General features: G+C 44.6%; 1 protein-coding gene across 2 annotated transcripts in view; it reads left to right on the forward strand.

Moving 5' to 3' along the window:
* COG3 (component of oligomeric golgi complex 3) overlaps positions 1–9,380 on the forward strand; it is a 29,624-nt gene extending 20,244 nt beyond the window's left edge. For both annotated transcript variants that reach the window (XM_069881270.1, XM_069881273.1), the window contains 7 exons: positions 1,330–1,450; positions 3,715–3,803; positions 3,903–4,037; positions 5,169–5,244; positions 6,824–6,951; positions 7,856–7,954; positions 9,119–9,380. In XM_069881270.1, coding sequence (XP_069737371.1) covers positions 1,330–1,450; positions 3,715–3,803; positions 3,903–4,037; positions 5,169–5,244; positions 6,824–6,951; positions 7,856–7,954; positions 9,119–9,148 — 678 coding nt within the window. In that variant the 3' untranslated portion in view covers positions 9,149–9,380. The remainder of the gene's footprint in view (positions 1–1,329; positions 1,451–3,714; positions 3,804–3,902; positions 4,038–5,168; positions 5,245–6,823; positions 6,952–7,855; positions 7,955–9,118) is intronic.
* Positions 9,381–23,828: the final 14,448 nt, after the last annotated feature.

Raw genomic sequence — 23,828 nt, forward strand, 5'->3', positions numbered from 1 at the left:
TTTAATAAAAATACTGTAGTAATTGGCTAATTCCTAACAGCCAGGAAGTGAATAATTAAAAAAAAAAAGGAAAATCTTAGTAGGCTAAAGTTGTTGGATTACTATAAGCAGTAAATAATCAGTAATGAAAAAAGTTTTACTTGCTATTAGAAATGAAGAGCCATTTTGAAAAATTTCTTTATTTTAAAAATATCTGTTAAATATGGTATCTTTAAAAAGAAATTCAAACCTTGTTTCCCTCTATCAGCAGACAACTATTTCACATGTAATTGATTCAGAGTTCTACAGTTAATGATCCATTCCAGCACTGTATATTGGGTCAGCATTGACTTAATGTATTGCAGAAAATGAAACTCATCCTGCAGTGAACCCTGGAAGGGTTGGCCCAGGAGTAGGATCTGTACCACTTTGTTATTGATGCATGTTAATTTAACATTGTCTGGTGAAATCATGCATGCAAGAATAAAAGAGATAAAAACTCAGAAAACCCTTCCGCCACTTATTTTTAGTAAGCGTTTCTATTTGTTAAAACTGCAGATCTAAATCTATTTTTTTTTTACTGTTTTATTTAACATTATATCAAGGGAAGTTCTCTTCCAGCTTGCAAAAGCAAATAAGAGTTCTTGAATCCTCCTCTATTTACCTCAGTGAGCCATGAACTTCAAAGATGAAAAGCAGCATGCAGTATAAAGCACACAGCTAAAATAACAAGCAGTCTAAAATTGATCATCTCGGTGATGTGAACTTGGCCTTGTTCTATTCTTTGTATCTTTGCTGTACTGTTTAGAAATTAACTAAGCTTTGTGTTTAATGATGTGCGAAAAATGCCCCCTAAGACCTTTGCATAAGCGCAGAATTAATCAAGGTTATTACAGAAACATGAACTGGTATGGCTTTTTTTTATTTTTTAAATCATAATGATTAAAAAACTTCAGAACCTCATATTTTTCAACTGTAGATTATATGAATTGCATGAAATAATTCCTGGCCCTTATGAAGACTAAGTTTCTGTCTTTCAAATGATGATTACCTGTACTTAATGTGGACATTTAGTAATACGGCTATGTAATCTAATTTTATTAAGAAATGTGAATAAACTCTGCCTCTGCAGAGCAGTGTGTTAGGAATAGTACGGAAGTGGGATTTGTATATCCCAGGGTGTAGTTAATGGCACTACAGGCTAATGGAAAAAGCTTGTTAGTAAGATTATTAGTATTAATTTTGTTATAGGAAGTAAATAATAAAAGCAGAGGTGTTGATACTTTACTCTTCATTTAATTGATTTTTTATTTTTCACATGTAATGCGTGTTCTTTCTCTTGTGCTGTAGACCCAGGTTGATGGACAGCTTTTCTTAATAAAACACCTTTTGATTCTTCGTGAACAAATTGCTCCTTTCCACACTGATTTCACCATTAAGGAAATTTCCCTGGACCTTAAGAAAACTAGAGGTACTAAACAGTTGCTGGCAACAGAATGGGGTGGATATGTCCCCCCTGAATGTGCCAGAAAAGGTTCTGGGTTTATTTTATGTTCACTTGCAATGACTTGTATGCTTGTGCTGATCTCTTGCTTTGTTTTTATCTTCTCTGAAAAAACCCAAAGCCTTTCCTTTGTTAAGGGTAATTTGACATATATCTAACAGTCTTTATTGTTGTATGAAATGCATTTGACTGCTTTTTGCTGCTGACCTAACTTATTTATCCAGTCCTTTTTAAGAACAGCTAAGTTACCTATGGTTCTTTTTCACACGGGGTCTTTCCCCTTTCTGAGCCTTTAAAAGAAGATCTTTCATTACCACCGTTCAGTAGGTGAACTTAAAAATACATAGTTGACTTGCCAGAAGGAATTAAGATTTCCTACATCTTTCTGTGCAGTTTTGTTTAGGAAAGGATTTCTTCTGTTGCAACTTCGATGAGCAATATTGCTGAATAGTTTTATGTAGCAACTGTATCTGATGTAGGAAGGGAGAATAGAGAATAGTGGCCATGGTCATGGTTTTTAAAATTGTATTATGGTTCCTTTGTAAAGTGCGGAAGAAACCCTCTCAATATAAAAGCAAACAGTCATGTACTTGTCAAGTTTATAAAGATAATGGTAAAAATAAGAAGCATGTCAAGTTTCACTACTTCTATTCCAGAAGAGAAAGCTGAAGAAATAACTTTTCTTTCCTGCCATCTGTGCTGCTGTTTTAACTCTGAAGCAAACAATTCTTACTAACAATTTCACCTGTTGCATTTGAACATCAATGAAAACTCCCACCTGTTGAGTAGTTTCTAGTTGACTGGAGGTTAAAGGGCAAATACATCCTTTTGGTGTCTTGTGCTGGCTGACACACAAGTTTATTCTCCATCTTCATCCAATTGAATAAATTTTTGTGCCAGCCAGTGCTTTGCAGGTGGTAGTGGTAAGTAATGGAAAACACTTCATTTATATTGGGGGTTGTTGTTGGTGTTTAAAAAATATGCATTGTGCTTAATTCCTTATGTAGTGTAGCATAGGCCTGTAGGGCTTTTATGTTTGGGATGAGTTGTAGAAGAAAAATAACATGGCTAATAGGAATTTTACTGTGTTCTGGCCAAGCTTTCTGCCTGAATATAGATTTAAGATTTAGCTTGGGCTATATAGGTAAAGGGACGCTTCTGGCCATTTTTTTAAAGTAGTATAATGCTAAAAAGTTCGTGTAGCTGAAGTATACAGTGGGGAGAGGCGACTTTCACACTGACTAGCTCATAGCCTTCATAGGCTCTTTTCGGAATCAGCAAAGTTTCTGGGAAACAATTCAGTGAACAAAATGAGTCTTTCTCTGCAGCCTTCTTTAAATGTGTAAGAGTGCATATTCTCAGTTCAGTACAGGACCTACATGCCTGTGTATCTGGTATTACCTCTTTATTTAATTCCTTTGACAGCCCTTCTTTAATTCGTATGTCTTGTTGCCCTCCCATTGTTTTATAGATCAAGAGGGGCACAGAATTACTTTCGAAATGAAAAAAAAAAAAAGCAGTTGGATGTGTGGGGTGATAAATGAATGACATTAGGATAGTAAGCCATACTGAAACTGTATTGATAATTTTCTTTCTCTCAGTTTGAATAGATTTCAGGTTGACAACATCCTGTTAACACTACAGGAATAATTTCAGTGTCTTGTGTTAATAACAAACATTGTTGCTTTTTCTGCTCATGAATTCTGTAGAGACTACAAACATGAATGTATGTCAGACTTGATGTTTTATTGTTTAGTCCTAAATAAATAATGAAGCACAGTGGAAGAAAGTGCCAATTCTAAGTAATTTCATGCAACTGTACTTGGTTTTCCCAGGCAACATGGGCCAAATTCTGCATATTGTTTCTGCATAGCTCATGTAAAAGTCTTTCACTTGTAGATACAGTTACAGAAGGAAAAGAGCTCACACAATTTGTGTGCTGGTAGCATTGCAGCTGGTGTCGGTCATTTGTTAGCTTCATGTGATGTATTTATCTGTTTAGACTGTGCAACAGTCAGGTTTACCATAGATCCAATGAAAAAATAGTGGATCTAGCTTTGTGTGCTTTTGTGCACGTGTACTTGTGCATCCATACCTAGCGGTATTGGAATCTTATGTTATAGTCCTAATCATTCTAGGCCATTTATTTATGCATAATGAGTGATTGAAGTTTTTAATTCCTGGAGCTGAATCCCATTGACTTACAGCTTGAGTGACTTTCTGATTCACAGATGCAGCATTTAAAATCCTGAACCCTAAGACAGTGTCAAGATTTTTTAGACTAAACAGCAACAACGCTTTGATACAGTTCTTACTGGAGGTAATACGGCATCTTACTGCATTAAGAGAAACCACATCATTTAAGTGGGTGGTGATCTCTGGCAAATAAAAAGGAGGGAATTGTTGTCTTCTGTTCAAGGGTACTCCAGAAATCAGAGAACATTATATCGACTCTAAGAAAGATGTAGATCGTCATCTGAAATCAGCTTGTGAGCAGTTTATTCAGCAGCAAACCAAACAGTTCATAGAACAGCTGGAGGAGTTCATCACAAAGGTACAAACATGTTTTATGTTCATTAACTTAATTGAAATACTGGTAGGACAAGGGAATTAGTGTTTAAATTTGGTATAGAAGAAGCTGCTTGTTCTGTCTGATTTGCTGAAGATGATGGCACTTCCTGTTGTATGGTTGTGTTTCTCTTTAAGTTCTGATAACAATTATCCAGGCATTTTTGAGACTAATGAATTAAAGGAACATGATATAGTTTGTCTTTAAAAGCAACCCTTCCCATACGCTCTTTGAACAAGAAGCTTTAATGTTTTATTGAGTTGAAACTCGTGTTCTTGAGGCAGGTCTTAGAGTATGACTGTGAAGTCTCTTAAAAGTTTATTTTCATCATGTTTTATACCTGTGATGTTCTGACTGAGCAAGACTTTCCTCCCAAGTCCTGTTTGTGACAGAAGCCTTGTCATAAGGCTTGGTCAGAAAGAACAGACATCCTGGAGGACAGGAACAAGAAAAGATATCTTGGTACTATACACTTTTCTAGAAGCTGCTCTAGAGCTCAGGGTTTCTAGGCATCTTGAGAATACCATGCATACAGGATCTGTTACGTGTGGAAAATGAAAAGAGATGTGGATCTTTGTGTACTGAGTATAAGTGATTTTACAGCATGACATCTCAGAAACTGGGACAATAGCACTGCATGGGAATGACAGATATCTCAGCTGCTTTTGAGATTTAGAAGATTACAGCATTACATTTACTGAAGTAAATCTACTGATACATACCATGCTGGGATGAGGGGCCAGTGGCATGCCTAAAATACAGATGGGTAACCAGTAAGATCGGTAAATGTCCAAGTGATCCCAGTGATTCATTGGGAATCTAGGGAGCTTGACTAAGCTGCTTAAGTGTAAATCTCTTTTGAGGTTTCTTTGTATACTTAGGTGCCTAAATGTCCCTGTAAATTTAATTCTATTTTGAATTTTACTTTAAAGAAGTGATCATGATTGTAATTTTGAATTGCATTTATGTTAAGCTGCTTCACCTGTGTGTGAGAAGAGAGAGCAGGGGAGATTGTGTACACTGCAGTATCTAAGAGACTTGTACAATTGTCACTTGGTCGCTTTGTTGTGAATTTGACTGAAACATGCATAATTTTGTTGATTGCATTTGTTTTAGGTGGCTGCTTTAAAAACAATGGCCACTCAAGGAGGTCCCAAATACAGCCTTTCGCAGCAACCTTGGGCCCAACCAGGTATTTGCTTTATTTTATAGTTATTTTACATCTGAGGTGCTTGTAGGCTAATAAGACCACTGATCATCTGCGACATTGAGACATCTTCTGTAAACTTCCTATCAAATGAAGAAGACAACCCTTTCCGTTCACCATTTTTGGTAGAACAATATAAGCTGCATAGCACGGGGCTCGAGACTTCAGAATGTCCTTTGTCTCTGTGCCTGACCTCTAAAGTGTAGGAATCTGAAAAGCTGGCCAGATTGATTAGGACTGCGTGATTTGGAAAAATACTGAATACCTAAGAACTGTCTATCTTTTCCTTGAAAATGCTGGCTTCCATTTCTACCTGTGTAAAAACAAAACTTCATAAACTTCAGAATATGCGTTTAATTGGCACAGTAGATGAATTACTTGACTATTTCTTAAGCTGTGACTGTTCTTGCATGAAATCAGCATTTCCACAACTGCATACAGAATGTTGTTAAGGAATTATTTGACTACATTAAGATAAAGCTTTTGCTTTTGTAGGAAGAAATGAATCTGCATTAAAGCTTGTCTGTACATTTGGTACCTACTTCCTTTTCAGTTTTCATGTCACTATGTAAAACTGGAATCCAGCTTTCTTTCCCTTTTCTTAAGAATTCAAATGTCAGTGCTTCGTTGGAACATTTGCAGTAGTTTAGGTATTTCTGGGTTATTTTGCTCTTCACGTTACAAAGTTGTGCTTCTAGGTGACACTGAGAAATCTGATTATTGCAATTAATATATTGGAACCTTCTGTTGCATCATGTTCTTAAAATGCAAAGCCATCCACATTCATTCATAATTCAGCACTGCTTCATGGGTCAGACTCACAAGGGCTAACTCAAGCTGCTACTTAATATCTCCTGCTTCTTCAGGAGTATTTTTAATGTTTGTTTGGAGATAATTATGTGCATAGAGGAAGATCTAAGCAGAGCTTCTGCTGTTTCTTGGAGTTGTTTGTTTGGAAAGCAGCAGTAGGTAGAAAATTCAGATATGGTAGAAATTGATGAAAAATATTCACATAGTATTTTAACTTTGGTAATTTAAACCTATGAATGGAGTTTCCCCTGCCCTTTAAGCAAAGATCTATAGCGCTATTAAAATATCTAGCAATAAAGAAAGAAGGCCTTGCCTGAGAGAGGGTTCCAGATGGTTGTGCAGCCTTTCTTCTTACAAACGTGGCCTGTTGTCAATAGGGAGAATTTGTTCTGTTCTTTTTACTAGCACTGTTTATGCCACAGTGGTTTCTTTTCAAGGCAAGTTTTCTAGGGGTAAGCACATGTAGAATTTTGTTGTTGTTGCAAGGCTGCAACTTCAGGAACTTTGGGAGGATGTAGTCACTTGCAGAAATAAATTGGATGCATTTTCTGCAGGGAAGGAAGGGCTGAGGTCTTGAGTAGGTCCAAAAATAAAAGCCTGGTCTCGCATGTTGTGCTCTTTCCCTTTCACACAACCCTGTGGTTATGATCAGCCCCAGTAAAGAGGAGGTGATCCTCTGGAGTGTAGATTTCAACTAGCAGACCACTGTCTTTCAAGACCACAGCCTTTTAAGCATGTTTTCTTTTACTTTCAGCAAAAATCAATGATCTGGTCTCTTCCACTTACAAGACAATAAAAACAAAGTTGCCATCAACGTTACGAAGCATGTCATTATACTTGTCCAATAAAGATACTGAATTAATTTTGTTTAAGCCTGTTAAGGTGAGTATTGCTAGATGTACTTCTGCATGTTGTCCTGTGGGTGTTGGGCCTTCCTTTAGCCAAAGATGTTAAACACATTTTGTGGGATCGATCACTTTGTATTTCTCTGTGTGTTTATATGTATAATAAATCTATATAAATGTATGTATGCATATATGTAAGTGTATACAGACACAGATTACATACATGTATCTGTAGAGTTATTCTAGGCTAGCAGTCCAGTCGGGAAACACGTGACAATTATCATGCACGTGGAACAGTGAACAGGTTGTTACAGTCACTCTGGTGTCTCTGATCTGAGAAGTTTGTTGAAAAGACACGTGAAATAATTGAAACCAAATAAATCTAATCATGTGTTTTATAATATGTTGAGCTTAAAAAAAAGAAAATGGCTGTCCTACTCTCCATTGTACTCAGCTTACATAACACATACGCATTATGGGGGATAACTGTTTCTATTCATTCTGCACATCTTCCACTTGGCAGCATATGAGCTACTGTAAAGAAAATTATCTCTCTCCCAGGCAAAACCAGTACAGCTTGGTCTGTTATGCATGGGCAGGAGCACGGGAGGCAGAGAGGATGCTATAGATTCAGTTGGGGACTCATTGTAAACCCACCTGAAAGAACCAAGCTTGAGTTTTAAGCTTCCAGTTTAAGTTTGTAGGACTTAGTGTTTCAGCTTAGCACATCTTCGCTGTATTTTTTATCTCACAGACAGCATGGGTTCCTTGTAGCTGTTTTGGGGCTTGTTTTCGAAGAAGAGCTCTTAAAGCTCAGCTGTTTCTTCCTACTTTGTCACGTCAGTAATTATTCCATGTGCATTGTTCTTATTCTGACTCATGTTTGAGATCAGTGCTGTGTGTTTTAAAAGTGAATTTTTTCTTCTTTCTTCTTGTAAAAGAATAACATTCAGCAAATGTTCCAGAAACTCCATGCTTTGTTAAAGGAGGAATTCAGTGATGAAGATCTCCAGATCATAGCTTGTCCTTCAATGGAACAGGTATATATTTGAAGCTTTCTTTTTTATTAGTTGCTCTTTCACGTGACCTTTTTCTGTAAACGTTAATTTTTCATTTTTAGTATTTTCAGTGTTCAGAATCCTTACTTCTTTATTTATTATCCCCCTTAATCCTGGATGATTAAACTCAAGGCTTTATCTGAACTCCAGCCTGTCAGCTAAAAGGGGGTTTTGTGGGGGTTTTTTTATAAATATCTAATACAGGTTTTGAAACTGCAGGTGGTGATTGATGTTACTGGCGATTGAGTTGTACAACATCGTTGCAGAGTCTTACCATTTTTGGGTGTTGTCATTTTAGAGAGATAGCAAAGCTAGTGAATTCATTTTAAGAAAGCCTGTGCGTGTGAAGGTAATCTTGCTTTTGACAAATAGAAAACCCAGCAACTTTTACATTTAGGAAGCATGAGGAAGGATTATAAGGATTCATTTGAAGTAAATGGCATTGAAAAGGTGCAGATGTTTATGGAAATGTAACCCTACATAATAAGGTCTTTAGTCTCAGAAATGATTTGGGTTAAGAATTCTCTGTATTAGGATGCTCTGATAGAAACCAAGTAGGTTATGAAAAACCTCACTTTGACCTTAGTGGTCCAGGGAATGTGGATGTGTCATGATTATCTAGTTTATGGGTTGGAGGACATTTGCCTGCAGTGAATGTGGCTGCAGGGATGTGTGATAAGTATTGTGAAGCATAGACTAGGAAGATGCATTGGAGCAAGATGGGGTTATCCTAGAGGAGATGGCTTCCTCTAGCTGATAATCCTTAGGGTCACTTCTCCCACTAATTCAAGGGTAAGAGAAAACATATTGTAACCTGTGGGTAACGAGCAATGGGAAGGATCCGAAATGTGTTCCAGATATCCAAGACCGATATTAACATTTTTTGCGAATGAGCAGATTTTTTGGAATTCCTTGACAATGCATGAAATCATTTTAAAAACTTTGACACATTAGGTTGCGACTACTTTGAAATGATTACTCAGCATGGCCAACAGTCACCTTTTAAAAAGACTGTGAGTAGGCATTTGACTGGAAATTCTAACCGGTGTTTTGTAGCTTATTCATCTCTATTTGCTTCCAAGGAGCAAATACAAGACATTGATTCTGAAACTACTGTATAATGTAGGCTTTCCTTTCATCTTGCAGGTGAACTTACTTTTGTCCATGTCCAAGTAGTCCAACAGCGAGGCTGCTTGAAATAAGGCTCAGCTGAATACCAGCAGTGAAGGGAATGCGAAGACATTTGCTTGAAGTGAACGAAGGATCCCACTGCGAAGACCAGTCTGTGTCAAAACTATCCAGAGGCTGCTTAACCCTGTTTAAGGAAAAAAACAAAAAAGAAAAAAACACAGTTTGTTAAAGGTCTTCCTGTTCATTGACTTGAGAAGTGGAGACAGAAAACAAAACATTTGCTGATCACTCTTATGGAAACTCAGTTACGGCCTTACCCAGATATAAGTCGAAATCTTGGGTTTTTTTAATGTAAAACTTTTCTTGCTTTCCTTAAATAAGCTGAAGTGTGCAGTAAAAAGCCGCACTTACAAAGTCACGCTGGAAATAAAGTGCAAGGAATAAAGTGGGAGCAGTAATAGGTATTTGCAAGGCTTGGAGACGAGCACATATGACCACATATGAGTATATGACCCATATGAGTTAAGCAGGTATGCTCCAACTTTTTTTCTTTAACTCCCCTGAAAATCCTGGTAATCCACCACATGCTTGAAGATAATTCAGTGATTCTTAGTTGGGAAAATTTCATTTCCTGCACGAGGCATTTCTTAAAACACTGTATGTGCTGTTTTTCTTATACTGTTGTGATTGGGAGCTGTGAGGTCTGATGTGCAGAGTTTTGTGCTCTAACCTTACTCCATGTAGAGAATCTCAGTTCCTTGGGATCTGCAATGGAAAGCTGTGCAATATAATTTCTCTTGTTTCTAAGGGAACTGCATATTTTCAGATGCTTTACTGCGTAGCTTAGCATTGAGATTCTCGGGTGCTTAGTTTTAGGTTAGAGTTGTTTTTTGGCCTTACCGAAGATCATAATGGTGTTGTGCATCATTTAAAGTGGGGACTGGGGCTTGGACTTGTACAGCCCTTGTGTGCTGGAGTAAGTGCTAACAGGGGTGTGTGAGGATGCCAGAAACTGAATGTGCAAGTCTGTCAAGTCAGCATAGTAAATAGGGGATGAATACTTGGTAACTAGTAAACAATGCATGGTGTTCAGTCTGCATTAATCGGTCACTTTTTTTGGAAAGCTGAATGCTAAACACTTGGCCATTGATCGAATGAAACACTACAAGCAGCTTTAGAAGGTCTTGATGTGCAAGTCTTTCTTTTGCAGTGCTGCAAAAGAAAAATGTGGTGACTTAAATGGCAGAATTGTAACTTATTTATAAAACCTGTTCTGTAGTTCTAAATCTGTAGAAACTTCCATGCACATCAGTGGTGTTTAGATTTAATAATTTTCCTGTTATAAATCACATAGCTGGAGACTAAGATGGTAGGTTGTAAAGCAGCTGCCATGACAAATGTTGCACCAGTGGTGCTGAGGTACTTAAATGGTACTCGTAGGACCTTGTAAGACTCCTTAAAAAATTAACTAAAGGAATTAACAAGGAAGAAAACTTACCCTTTCTTTTCCCTTATGTAGAAATACAGGCTGTAAAATAATGTCCAATAGACTGTAATATATGTATATTTGTTTTTTATAAAATTTTACAGAAGGACTGCATGGTCGCTGTACAGGTATGACTGACTTAATACAGATATTGTACAGAAAAAGACATGAAGGGTAAACCATTGCAGTAGTCACTCTTGGGCTTGGGATCTTTTTCTCTCTTAGAATACCCAGACAGCTCTAGGACAGCTGGCTGAAAGATTAGAAGAGCAATCAGTTTATACAGCCTGTTTGCTAAACAAACATTTGTTTAAACATGTACAGTTTCATATATTTACGTTTACAAATAGTGTAAATACTTTCAAAAGATTAATTTAAGATGCTTTATATTATCTGAGTAGAAACTTGCTGGTTTTAATTTTTTAAAATAAAAATGTTGCCTCCTATTTTGGTCCAAGAGTAAAGCTTTATTCTGTAATCTGAGGCTTGTCTGTCAAGATAACTGTAATACAAAGACAATAAACATCCTCTAAGCACAAGCAGTGCACTGCTAAGAAGAAGTGTTCTTTTTTAGCAGTAAGAGGATTGACTTTATTTGGCACAGATGTATACCTGAGTGCTGAATGTACAGCTAATTGTTAAAGTAATGTCTCTTTATGGTTACAATAAAGGTAAATTTGTATTTTCTTTACTGACAAATTAGCTCATGTGACTGAATGGTCTCGTTGCTTGCAGTTTTGGTAGGGGGAAGAAGCCACAAGTGTGACACACATTTTAACTCATTGTCTTAGTTACTAAGAGAAAACTTGGGAGCTGGTGGCAGAAATCACAAGTATTATTGTGTTTGATAGCTGTTGTTGCCTGGTTACTCACAGACTCACCTGTACTTCACTGCCACATACTATTCTTCTGGCCCTTGGTATTGTAGGAGCCCATCATCCAGAACCTTGACTTGTCCCCTCTAATGTCAATGTGCAGCTTCTTTTTGCCCTTTGGCTTTGACAATGTCATGTGAATGAACTAACCTAAGGAAAACCGCTGTCTTTGCAGTGGAACGCAGCTTCTGTCTGACTGGTGTGAAGCGGTGATGTGTGACTGTTGCTTCCTGGGCACTTGGAGCCTCCTTAAAGACGTTTTGCCCTTTGGAAGAGGCTGGAGAAAAAGCCTTAGGAGAGGCAGCTGAGTGAAATGGAGTTGTTTAGCCTAAAGGAGGTTGAGGGGAGACATCACTGCCTGCAACTACCTGAAAGGAGGTTGTGGTGAGGTGGGTGTTGGTCTGTTCTGCCATGTAGCAAGTGATAGAACAATAAGAAATGGCCTCAAGTTGCTCCAGGGGAGGTTCAGATTGGAAGTTAGAAAAAATTTCTTCACCGAAAGGGTTATCAGGCACTGGACCTGGCTGCCCAGTGAGGTGGTGGAGTCACCATTGCTGGAGGTACTTAAGACAGGTAGATGAGGTGCTCAGAGATATGGTTTAGTAGTGGACAGGTACAGTTGGACTCGATGATCTCAAAGGTCTTTTCCAACCAAACAATTCTATGATTTGATGATTGTATCTTACAAACTAAGGGAATTTCAAAGTGGCTGGCAAGGCATTCACACTTCCTTTTGTACAACAGTGATGCTCACAGCATAGTTTATGCTGTGCTGGGTGTTTTCCATGCAAAACCAGCAGTCCTTTCCTCAAACTGGATGTTTGCTGTTGACAAAGTGATGTGGGTAGGAAAAGGAGGGGCAAAAGCTCATGTTGTGGCTGTAGGTAAATCCAGCCCTGTGTCAACAAACGCTGCTTTCTCCTTCCCTTGTGCATTTTTATTCTCATTGAATACACCAAGCCAATACTGTGGAGCAAATCAGATCTTTGATACAAAGACCTATGAATAAAACAAAAAAGGAAAAAAAGAACCATCTACCATCAGCTGGAGCCCTGACACCAACAGGACCCTCATCTTCCCTCTTGGTTTACCCACGGTACCTGTACCCAAGCTGCTGTTCATCATTCCCTCTCCACCAGCATGTGGGTGTCCGGTGGAGAGCCAAAGTACAAGTTCCCAAAGTCTCCTTCAAAGTACAGCACACACGGTATATAACCCCACTGATCGTATGATGATCCATCAAATGAGATGAGCTTGGTTTTACAAGGACTTGATGTACAGGAAGATAGCTTGAAAAACAGAGTTTTATTTTCATCACAAAGTTACTGTTATCACCTTGATGAAGGAAAAGTTGATCTGAAACACGGATCTAACTGCTTACTGTGAGTCTTAATATCTTCATTTCAGTATTTCATGCAGATACAAGGTGATTAAACACAAAGAGTGATATCACTGAGAGAGGGGTTGCCACACTGCATCATTGTCTGTACTTTAGACAGCAGGCTCCTGAGATGAATCGTTTAGACTGGAGGAACAGCTGACTGAACATGAGCCAGCAGTGTGCCCAGGTGGCCAAGAAGGCCAATGGCATCTTGGCTTGTATCAGAAACAGTGTGACCAGCAGGTCCAGGGAGGTTATTCTCCCTCTGTACTCGGCACTGGTGAGACCACTCCTCGAATCCTGTGTTCAGTTCTGGGCCCCTCACCACAAGAAGGACGTTGAGGCTCTGGAGCAAGTCCAGAGAAGAGCAACAAAGCTGGTGAGGGGGCTGGAGAACAGGTCTTACGAGGAGCGGCTGAGAGCTGGGGTTGTTTATCCTGGAGAAGAGGAGGCTGAGGGGAGACCTCATTGCTCTCTACAACTACCTAAAAGGAGGTTGTGAAGAGCAGGGAGCTGGCCTCTTCTCCCAAGTGACAGGGGACAGGACGAGAGAGAATGGCCTCAAGCTCTGCCGGGGGGGGGTTAGGATGAACATCAGGAAAAATTTTTTCACAGAAAGGGTCATTGGTCACTGGAACAGGCTGCCCAGGATGGTGGTTGAGTCGCCTTCCCTGGAGGTGTTCAAGGGATGGGTGGACGAGGCGCTGAGGGGCATGGTTTAGTGATTAATAGGAATGGTTGGACTCGATGATCCGGTGGGTCTCTTCCAACCTGGTGATTCTATGATTCTTCACTCAAGTAGGTGACGTCTCTGGGTGTTTAACCTGCAAGAAGAGTCTGTGCAAAGTGAAAGGTGTCAATGCTGAACTCCACAAAGGGAAGCTGAGTGCGACAGCATCCCTTGTAACCCAACATTTTACGTTTACCCATGTAGTGTGTCCAGGATGCCCTTTCCCTCCATGCTAATGAAGGACGCTCCTCGTTGGAGGTGATTCTCTTCCAGCACACATACAAGGGGAATGAAGAGCTAAGCTTACAGCCCTGTGCTCTTTTGGTGGGAGTGGGCTGCCCAGAAGTAGTGGGGCAAGGAAGAGCAAGTGCAAGTTCTTTATTGTTCCACATTCTGACCTTGGGTTGTTGCCACCTTTCTGAAGAGCTTCTCCAGATGTCTGTTTCCATTAAACTACTGTTTCCAGTATAAACCACTGCTATGAGTGCTGCCAATGTTTGGTTTGTGCCTGCACCAAGGAAAACAGCTTGAATCCTTCACCCTGAGGACACAACCCCTAACCAAGGATGAGCTCCTGGTGACTGGGACCTGTGTCTCAGAGCTGACTGATTGTGTTTGCATCCTGTGGAGGACAGGAAAGCAGACCACTAGGCTGGGACGGTCACACTAGCACTGAGCACGGCTGAGCCCCAGCAAAATCATCGCAGCCACCTCCAGGGAAGGACTGGACGTGGGAAACCTGAGTAACAACAAATACTGGAGGATTTTGGTGCTCTCCTCCCCAGATGCCTGTTTCAAGATAAGTAAAATGCTGTTTAGATAAAATCAGGAGCTTTGTATTGACATTTAATATAAATGTTTTGAAAAGAAATAGTGTTTCAGAATGAATTTATGACAGTGCTGTTCTTGGCCTTTACAACAGCATTTCAATCATATCTAAGTGCTTTTCAGAAAGGGAATTTCATTAAGATTCATACAAGCAGGAAATTTGCTTTTGAATGAAATGGTGATTTTTCCACCTGAATATTTGTGACCAGTCCCATGCAGCAGCCCCAGATTATCTCCATCTGGCAATTTCCCTGCTGCTGCTCCCCAAGCAGGTGGTAGGCAGGAGCTGGCTAGGCAGGGCTACCACAGCAAGTGCTCACCATCACCTTAGAATCATAGAATCACAGAATCATAGAATCACCAGGTTGGAAAGGACCCACTGGATCATCGAGTCCAACCATTCCTATCAATCACTAAACCATGCCCCTCAGCACCTTGTCCACCCATTCCTTAAACACCTCCAGGGAAGGGGGCTCAACCACCTCCCTGGGCAGCCTCTGCCAGTGACCAGTGACCCTTTCTGTGAAATTTTTTTTCCTGATGTCAAGCCTGAACCTCCCCTGGCAGAGCTTGAGGCCATTCCCTCTTGTCCTGTCCCCTGTCACTTGGGAGAAGAGACCAGCACCCTCCTCTCCACAACCTCCTTTTAGGTAGTTGTAGGGAGCAATGAGGTCTCCCCTCAGCCTCCTCCAGGCTAAAGAACCCCAGCTCTCTCAGCCGTTCCTCATAAGGCCTGTTCTCCAGCCCCCTCACCAGCTTTGTTGCTCTTCTCTGGACTCGCTCCAGAGCCTCAACATCCTTCTTGTGGTGAGGGGCCCAGAACCGAACACAGGATTCAAGGAGCGGTCTCACCAGTGCCGAGTACAGAGGGAGAATAACCTCCCTGGACCTGCTGGTCACACCGTTTCTGATACAAGCCAAGATGCCATTGGCCTTCTTGGCCACCTGGGCACACTGCTGGCTCATGTTCAGTTGGCTGTCAACCAACACCCCCAGGTCCCTCTCCTCCAGGCAGCTTTCTAGCCAGACTTCTCCTAGTCTGTAGCACTGCACAGGGTTGTTGTGCCCCAAGTGCAGGACCCGACACTTGGCCTTGTTAAACTTCATGCCATTGGACTCAGCCCAGCGGTCCAGCCTGTTCAGATCCCTTTGCAGAGCCTCCCTACCCTCCAGCAGATCCGCTTTTCCACTCCAGTCGTAGCAGCCTGTCCCAGCTTGGCGGCAAGGTGGTGTTTGGCTAATGCTGACAAGGAGCACATGGCCTGTTGGGGCAGTGTCAGCGATGCTTTAGCGCTGCTAGGGATCACCTTGGCCTCTGGAAACCTAGCAGCTGGGTGATAGATGAAAGATTGGTGTGTCTGCAGGAGAATGGTAGGACTGCAGGAGTCTGAGGGAAGTGTTGTTGCAAAAGCTATTTAAAACGATCTCTAATAGCCAGTTAGACATTTAAGATGTCCATTAATTAGTCTCAACACAAGGAGGACTGGTAAAACTGAGATGGGATTTACTGATTCCCTCAGTTCCTAGCTTACTGAAGGGAAATTTTGGAGACTGAGGAGGGGAGATCAAAAATTAGCATTTTTTGGCTCAAATGCTGTCGGTCGCCTCATATTACAACTTACACTTCAAGAGAAAGGTCATCTAAGTTGTTCTCTGGTCAGGACCACTCACTGGATATGAGAAAAAAACAAAACCAATGTTGACTTTGAGTTAACTGACTCCAGCTATTGAAGTTTGCCCTTACATGGAGATAATAAACCCATGCCTTTATTAAGTGGCCACCTGGAGCTCTGTAAGAAGCTAGAAAAGACGATGCACTATCACACCCACACTGTAAAGGGGCCAAGCTGCCTCCGTGGCCACGTATCCAGCCTTGGCCAAAGTCAATCCTCACACCAGGGTCTCTGGACAGATGTCACTGGCAATTGAGTTGTGGTGATCTCCAATTGCCCTCATGCTGTGAATGCTGTTTGCACCCAGCACCTTGGTGCACAATGTGAAAAACCACCACTCTGGGGGGCTGCAGCACAGCTCTCCCTCCTTTTTGTGCACTTTCACAAAGAAAAAAAAAAAAAAGCCAGATCAAAAAAATGAACACGCGTGACCAGCAGGTCCAGGGAGGTTATTCCCCCTCTGTACTCAGCACTGGTGAGACCGCTCCTCGAATCCTGTGTTCAGTTCTGGGCCCCTCACCACAAGAAGGATGTTGAGGCTCTGCAGCGAGTCCAGAGAAGAGCAACGAAGCTGGTGAAGGGGCTGGAGAACAGGCCTTATGAGGAGCAGCTGAGAGAGCTGGGGTTGTTTAGCCTGGAGAAGAGGAGGCTGAGGGGAGACCTCATTGCTCTTTACAACTACCTAAAAGGAGGTTGTGGAGAGGAGGATGCTGGCCTCTTCTCCCAAGTGACAGGGGACAGGACAAGAGGGAATGGCCTCAAGCTCTGCTGGGGGAGGTTTAGGCTGAACATTAGGAAAGTATTTTTCACGGAAAGGGTCATTGGTCACTGGCAGAGGCTGCCCAGGGAGGTGGTTGAGTCCCCTTCCCTGGTGGTGTTTAAGGGATGGGTGGATGAGGTGCTGAGGTTTGATAGGAATGGTTGGACTCGATGATCCAATAGGTCTTTTCCAACCTGGTGATTCTATGATTCCATGATTCCCGTGGCTGCCCCTCCCCCCTCAGCATCACTGCTACTGGATCCTGATCACTTCCATCTAGGAACAGGACAAAACCACCTGTCCATCAGGATAACACCATCTTACAGGCTCAGGAAAACAGCAGCACTGCAGAAGCCAAACCAAGGGGGTGAGAGGCAGGTGGGGGAGCACTGAGGAGGTGCCTGCCTTGGACACAGGGGACAGGGATGCTCTGCCCCAGGCCTTCCTCTCCCTGCACCAGTACCAACCCCAGAGCACTGGCAAGCCAGACTCTCACATTTTGTGCTTTCCACCAAGCCTTGGGGTTTTTGTTTGTTTGTTTACTTACTTTTTAATTAAAACCATTTTAATACCAGAAAAAAAAATCCTTCAAATTCTGTGTTTTCACATTCCATGTACAAAGCTCAGCTCTTCTTATTTTATGTTATTAGCTGCTCGCTAATGATATAATTTGCCAAGAGCCCTCTTTCCATCAGACACACAAATAATTTATCCTGCAATGTACTGACAAGCGAAATAGAAACATTCCTTTGCTAAGGGCTTAGCTCCAAGCATTACAAGGGGGCTGCGTTTAATGCTTTCTAACAGGAATAAGCAGAATTACTCCAGAACAGAGAGCAGCTTGGAGAGGGAGGAAGCAGGGAAATCTTTCTGTTGCCTTTTAATATCATCTTTAAAAGCAGCGGCTAATTCTCATGTGCAGAAAGGGGCCATGCTCAGGTTTTGTCTGTTGTGGGGAGTTGAGAGACTCGTCCGCAGCATCTCCCAGGTGCAGGCATTTCATACACACGAAGTGTCTTACTCAGCCTGAGCCGCAGCACTGGAGCTCTCAGCCTGAGCTCTCAGGAGCGGCTGAGAGAGCTGGGGTTGTTTAGCCTGGAGAAGAGGAGGCTGAGGGGTGACCTCATTGCTCTCTACAACTACCTGAAAGGACGTTGTAGAGAGGAGGGTGCTGGCCTCTTCTCCCAAGTGACAGGGGACAGGACAAGAGGGAATGGCCTCAAGCTCCGCCAGGGGAGGTTTAGGCTAGACGTTAGGAAAAAATTCTTTACAGAAAGGGTCATTGGGCACTGGAACAGGCTGCCCAGGGAGGTGGTTGATTCACCTTCCCTGGAGGTGTTTAAGGCACGGGTGGACGAGGTGCTGAGGGATATGGTTTAGTGTTTGGTAGGAACGGTTGGACTCGGTGATCCGGTGGGTCTCTTCCAACCTGGTTATTCTGTGATTCTGTGATTATAACCTGATGCACATTTTGGCTCTGCAGGATAGGTAAGAGTTACTTCCTGGTGTAAGGGATGGAGTGGAACAAAAAAGCAACAAACGGACAATATTGCTCCTGCTTTCATTTTTTTCAGGCCTTTTATGAGGCTAAAAAGACAGACAGTCCCAGGCAGGAGGATTTGCTACCTCTATATAATGCACTTCTATGTCAAAAATAAAAAAAGCCAACAAAATCACTGATTGTGTGATAAATCACAGGTAATTTTCTCGCATGCCTGCAGAAACTGCAATGCCATCTGGTTTTTGAAGGGAGAATCAGGGGAGGGAAGAGAGAAGCCGTGCCACAGGTGGCTGAGCTGGCATGAGGGTCTCATCCAGACCCTGGCTGATGGAGCAGACCTCCACTCTCTTCTTCCCCTCTCAGGATCACTGATGCTGGAACAACAGGCCCTGGGGAGCTGCTTCTCATGGTAGCTCGGGTGGATGAGACACCCTATCCCTTGTTGGACACAGTGGTGACATCCCTATTGATGAATTTAAGACTGCCTGGACTCTGTAAAGCTTTTTCCTGTGCTGTTAAATTGTTGTACTGGGGCTTGGCATGGAACCAGGAGCACTACTTCTAGTGATTCCTAGCTGAAGAGCCTGGATCTGACCCCACTAGGGCAGCCTGTTCTAGAGCATAAGAGCTGCGAATGGTATAAGAGTGAGTAGAGAAGGGTCTGAGTATTCAGTATGGTTCAGGATCACTGGTTTGGGGAGAGGTCATGCATTCGTGGATCACAGCCTTCAAGCTGCGTAGGGTGCTCCATAATTAAAATCTTTTACACACACTCACTACCCCAGTAAAACCTCAGGGACACTAGATTTAGCCTTCCACCTCAGTCATGAACACCTAACTAGGTCCATCTTCAAACAAAAAACAAGTTTGATATGTCCTATAAACATAATGCACCGAATGAAAATCATTTTCATGTTTTGCTGAATCAGGTTCTTCTCCATATCTTGAAGGAGATATCTGAATGTGTTTCACTGGAAACACAGGACTCTCACAGGTTATAAGCAGACCCAATCCTGTGCAGCTCTGTACAATCCCTGCCTGAAAAGCAACAAGAAGAGGTCCCCTTCCCTTCCCTTCCCTTCCCTTCCCTTCCCTTCCCTTCCCTTCCCTTCCCTTCCCTTCCCTTCCCTTCCCTTCCCTTCCCTTCCCTTCCCTTCCCTTCCCTTCCCTTCCCTTCCCTTCCCTTCCCTTCCCTTCCCTTCCCTTCCCTTCCCTTCCCTTCCCTTCCCTTCCCTTCCCTTCCCTTCCCTCCCCTCCCCTCCCCTCCCCTCCCCTCCCCTCCCCTCCCCTCCCCTCCCCTCCCCTCCCCTCCCCTCCCCTCCCCTCCCCTCCCCTCCCCTCCCCTCCCCTCCCCTCCCCTTCCCTTCCCTTCCCTCCCCTCCCCTCCCCTCCCCTCCCCTCCCCTCCCCTCCCCTCCCCTCCCCTCCCCTCCCCTCCCCTTCCCTTGGATTCCCTTCCTTTCCCTTGGATTCCTCATGCCTGGAGATGTTTAAGGCCAGGCTGGATGGAACCTTGGGCAGCCTGATCTAGGGGGATGTTCCTGCCCATGGCAGCCCATGGCAGGGGGGTTGTAACTAGATGAAGATGGTCTCTTCCAGCCCTGACTATTCCATGATTCTATAAAATATGGCTTTGTGTAACTCGGTGTATAAATGACGGTGACAAACCCCATGAAGTATGCTTGATTTCAGGAAAAAAAAAGTCTCCAAGCACCCAAGGTTTGTGCAAACTTGAATAAACAATGTCTCTCAGTGATGTAGTTACTGGGTTATCCTGTGCAACCTTTGGGGTCAGAACGCTATGCTCTGTTCACCCAGCACTGGCCCCTGTTGTAGCGCAGAGCGGCACTGTGGAGAGTCTGTCTCTTGCCCAGCAGCACTACCTGGCACCAGGACCTCCCCTGGCAGCCTTGCTCGGGCTGTCTGGGCACTGTCCTCGACCCCAGCAGCATGTCCCACACGAGCCTTCTCTGGCTGTAGTGGGATGAGCCAGCTGAACTGCTGCCACCACTCCAGGTGAGCTCCTCCCAGGGCTGGGGACACAGCGGCACAACCAGACCCCGCAGCCGCCTCCTCTCTCATGCCCAGCACTGTCTGCTTCGCAGGGTCGAGCCTGACTCTGTGCAGCAGCGCACGCCCATCCCAGCGTCACCCAGGCCTTTGTTGTGCCAGCGCATGCAGGTGACCCAGGGCCATGTGATGAGAAAGAAGGACCTCTTCCTCTTCAGGGATGCCTTGGCCATTGCCAAACCTGGTAGGACACGTGGAACCCAGCTACGTTTCCTCCCCAGAGGTGGCCCTGGCACCAGGGCAGGAACAGCCAGGGAGCAGCCCCTGGCTTCTAGCATCCCAGTGCTGGATGCACCCATGGCCATGCCCATGGCAGGTGGACACCACAGGAGCGCCAGAGGGCTTGGCCACCTCCAGCTCACTCCCTGTTGCTCCTCTCTGCAGACGTGGCAACACCTGAGGGACATGGTTTAGTGTTTGATAGGAATGGTTGGACTCAATGATCCAGTGGGTCTTTTCCAACCAGGTGATTCTATGATTCAATGAATGGTCCTGGACCAGCTGCAGGTGCTGAGCAGTGGAAAGAGGCGCACGGTTATGAGGGGGAGGGAGACAAGGCCAACAACTCCCTTGTCTTTGTCTGACCTTGTGGCTGCTGCATGGTCTTTACTTTCTGGTAAGTCTCAGTGCTAAGCTGCACAGCAGGGCTGGGCAACGCCTCTGTCCTGACCCACGGGGCTCCATCCCAACTCCCTGGCCTTCCCTACAGGCAGGGCTGTGCTGGCATCTGTCTCTGCCCACAAGCTGGGGAGCAGGAGGCATCAGGCTGTTTCTCCTCTCCTTCTGCGGCTCCTGGGAGGTGAACAAGCTGTGGGTCAGCACACTCCTTGGGAAAGCCCTGCCTGGCAGTGCAGCCAGAGGGCTGTGCTCACATGACAGGAGGATGCTCCATGAGCAGCCCTGTGATGCAGAAACACCAGTCCCCAGCTGGGGAGAGGTGCTCCCATGGCTGTGGGCAGCTCTTGAGCAGGAAAAGCCAGCAGAGCTGCTTTGCCCAGATGTGACCAGTCAACACCTGCCCAGTCCCATCCCCCTCACTGCTGCCACTTTCCACTTGACTGCCAGGCAGCTTCAAGTGCTGGCAGGGAAAAGGCGACTTGGGTCTCACACAACTCTTTTCTGCACAGGCCACCAGAAGAAGTGGAGGGAGCTGAGGTGAACCATCTGCCTTCCATCGAGCTCCTACTGAAGGAGCTGAGTGGCTGCAAAATGGTGAGTGTCCTTCCTGCGTCCACTCTGCCCCCAGACGCTGCTCCAGGCCAGCATCAGGTGCATCGCTTCTCACCCTCTGCTCTTTTCCCCTTGCCCAGGTGACAATGCTATGTGCCAGGACCCTGGAGAGGCTCACTGAGGACCAGGCAAAGGTGAGGATTGCGTGAGGTGCAACCTTGGCCGTCCCCACCTCTCAGACATGGCCAGGGGCTGATGCAGCTCACTGAAGGCTCTCTCAGTGGGGCTGCTCAGTGAATACAGCATGTTTCTTGGAGTCTGGTCCAGAGTAGCTGCCACCTCTTGTCCCCTCTGCCAGCAAAAGTGGACTTGGTCTCTTGGCTGGCGAGTCTGAAGAAGACAGGGGCAGGACAGCCCTTCTCTTCTCTTGCAGGAGGGCACTGGTGCTGCACTGGGACTACTGCTGCCTTTCCCACAGGGGACATCATTCCCCATCACTCTGTGGTGGGAAGAGAGCTGAACTCCGGCACCTCTCATTCCCAAATGATGCTTTTCCCGGGTGCTTGGTGGTGGGGGGACATCACTGAGAGAGTCTGGGAGTGCTTCCCTGGTGCTTCCCAGCCAAGCAACTGTCCTCTGTCCCATGCAGGACCTGCTGACTCTTCTGCATGAGCACAGGCCATCCACAGAGGGGATCTTCTGGCTGGTGGCAAGCAAGCATGCCTCCTGGGAGCTCAGGGAGGCCCTTGACAACAGAGTCGAGGTCCATCTTGAAAGCCAGCCTGTGAACCTGCTGGCCATCATCTTGAAGGTGAACCCTGCTGACCTGTGTAAGAGACTGTTCTTGAACTGTTTTGTCTCAACATTGTTGAACCACAGACATCCTATTGCTGCTCCGAAGGAGACGAACTGTCCCCAACGAAAACCATGACATCCGCCCAAAGCAGTGCCTACCAAGCTGCACCTGCGCTGAAGCCGGGTAGAGAGGACCACCATGAACACCTGGGCATGCGCGCATGGAGGACAATGTCTTCCTGGAAATGGTCGGACTGTTCGGGGAAATAGTGGGGACTGGGGCGATAAATCGGGGGCCTCCTGCTTCTCAGTTGCTTCGGCCTTGTGTATGTTGCTGCGTGTGCCACCCCTGGTCTTCCTGGAGCTTGGAGCATCATCACCTGCACCAAGACCGATCCGACGGGACATTGCTGGATTCCTGGTGGTGATAATTAGCTGCATCTCTACCATTTTCTTGCTTAAGGACTCTGACTTTTCCTTTCTTTTCCTCTCTGTCCTATTGCTGTTATCAGTTGTTCCAGAAAATAAAGCACTCAAGATTGTACGGCATGTGACCTCGTTTGTGCCTTAATCTCAGACTCTTGGGATCGTTTAAGAACCCTCCCTGATATTGGATCAGGACAACCTGTAACCCACGAGCTCTAGGCTCTGTTGGGACCAGAAGCCAAAATCCAGTAGCCTGCTTGTGAACCAGAGTGCTGTGGATGCTGCCTCTGCTCCTGGTAGCAGTGGTCAAAGCCTCACTTGGAGCCCTTGGCATTGCAGGACTTCCTCCGTGAGCTACCCTCCAAGCCCCTCGAGGCTCTATGAGGAGTGAATGAGCACCTTGCAGAAGACCAGCAGGCAGGACCAGCTGGCAGGACTGAAAGAGTAAGAGTGGTGAGCAGACTGCCAGCTCCACAGGGAGTGGAAGAGGCTGGGAGTTGCCTATAAAGTGATGGCCTCCTTGAAATAGCTGTGTTTTCTGCCAGCCACCTCCTGCTGCTGGGGGGTGGGGTTTTGGGAGACATGGTACAGAAAAACATTTCTCTCCTTGGAGCATTCCCGAAGACTGGGAGGTGCTTCACCAAGTGCCTCTAGCCAGAAGAGAAGGGAGGGAAGTGGCCACATCCCAGTGAAGTCAGTCCCTCTGCTGTAGACCAGGACTGGCCAGGGAGACTTCCCTCAAGTGGTCTTGGGCGCGATCAGCTTGGGCAACTGACAGTGTCAATATCAACTTTATTAACAGCGTTCCGTCCTCCTCAGGCTGGCCAGCAAGTTGCTCAAGGCCAACTGACTGCTCCTCGAGCTGTGGCTGTCCCTGCTGGGAGACATCAGTAGAAACGTGGCCACCACCAGGATGACTGCTGGCAACCTGGCCATCTGCATGGGGCCAAACCTCCTGAGCCCATCCGAGGAGGGCGTGCTCCCCCTGGACATCCTGATGCAGGTGACAGCAAGTGTTTACTGGCCTGCTA

Source organism: Phaenicophaeus curvirostris, chromosome 1 (assembly GCF_032191515.1).
Source record: "Phaenicophaeus curvirostris isolate KB17595 chromosome 1, BPBGC_Pcur_1.0, whole genome shotgun sequence".
NCBI classification, from domain to species: Eukaryota; Metazoa; Chordata; class Aves; order Cuculiformes; family Cuculidae; genus Phaenicophaeus; species Phaenicophaeus curvirostris.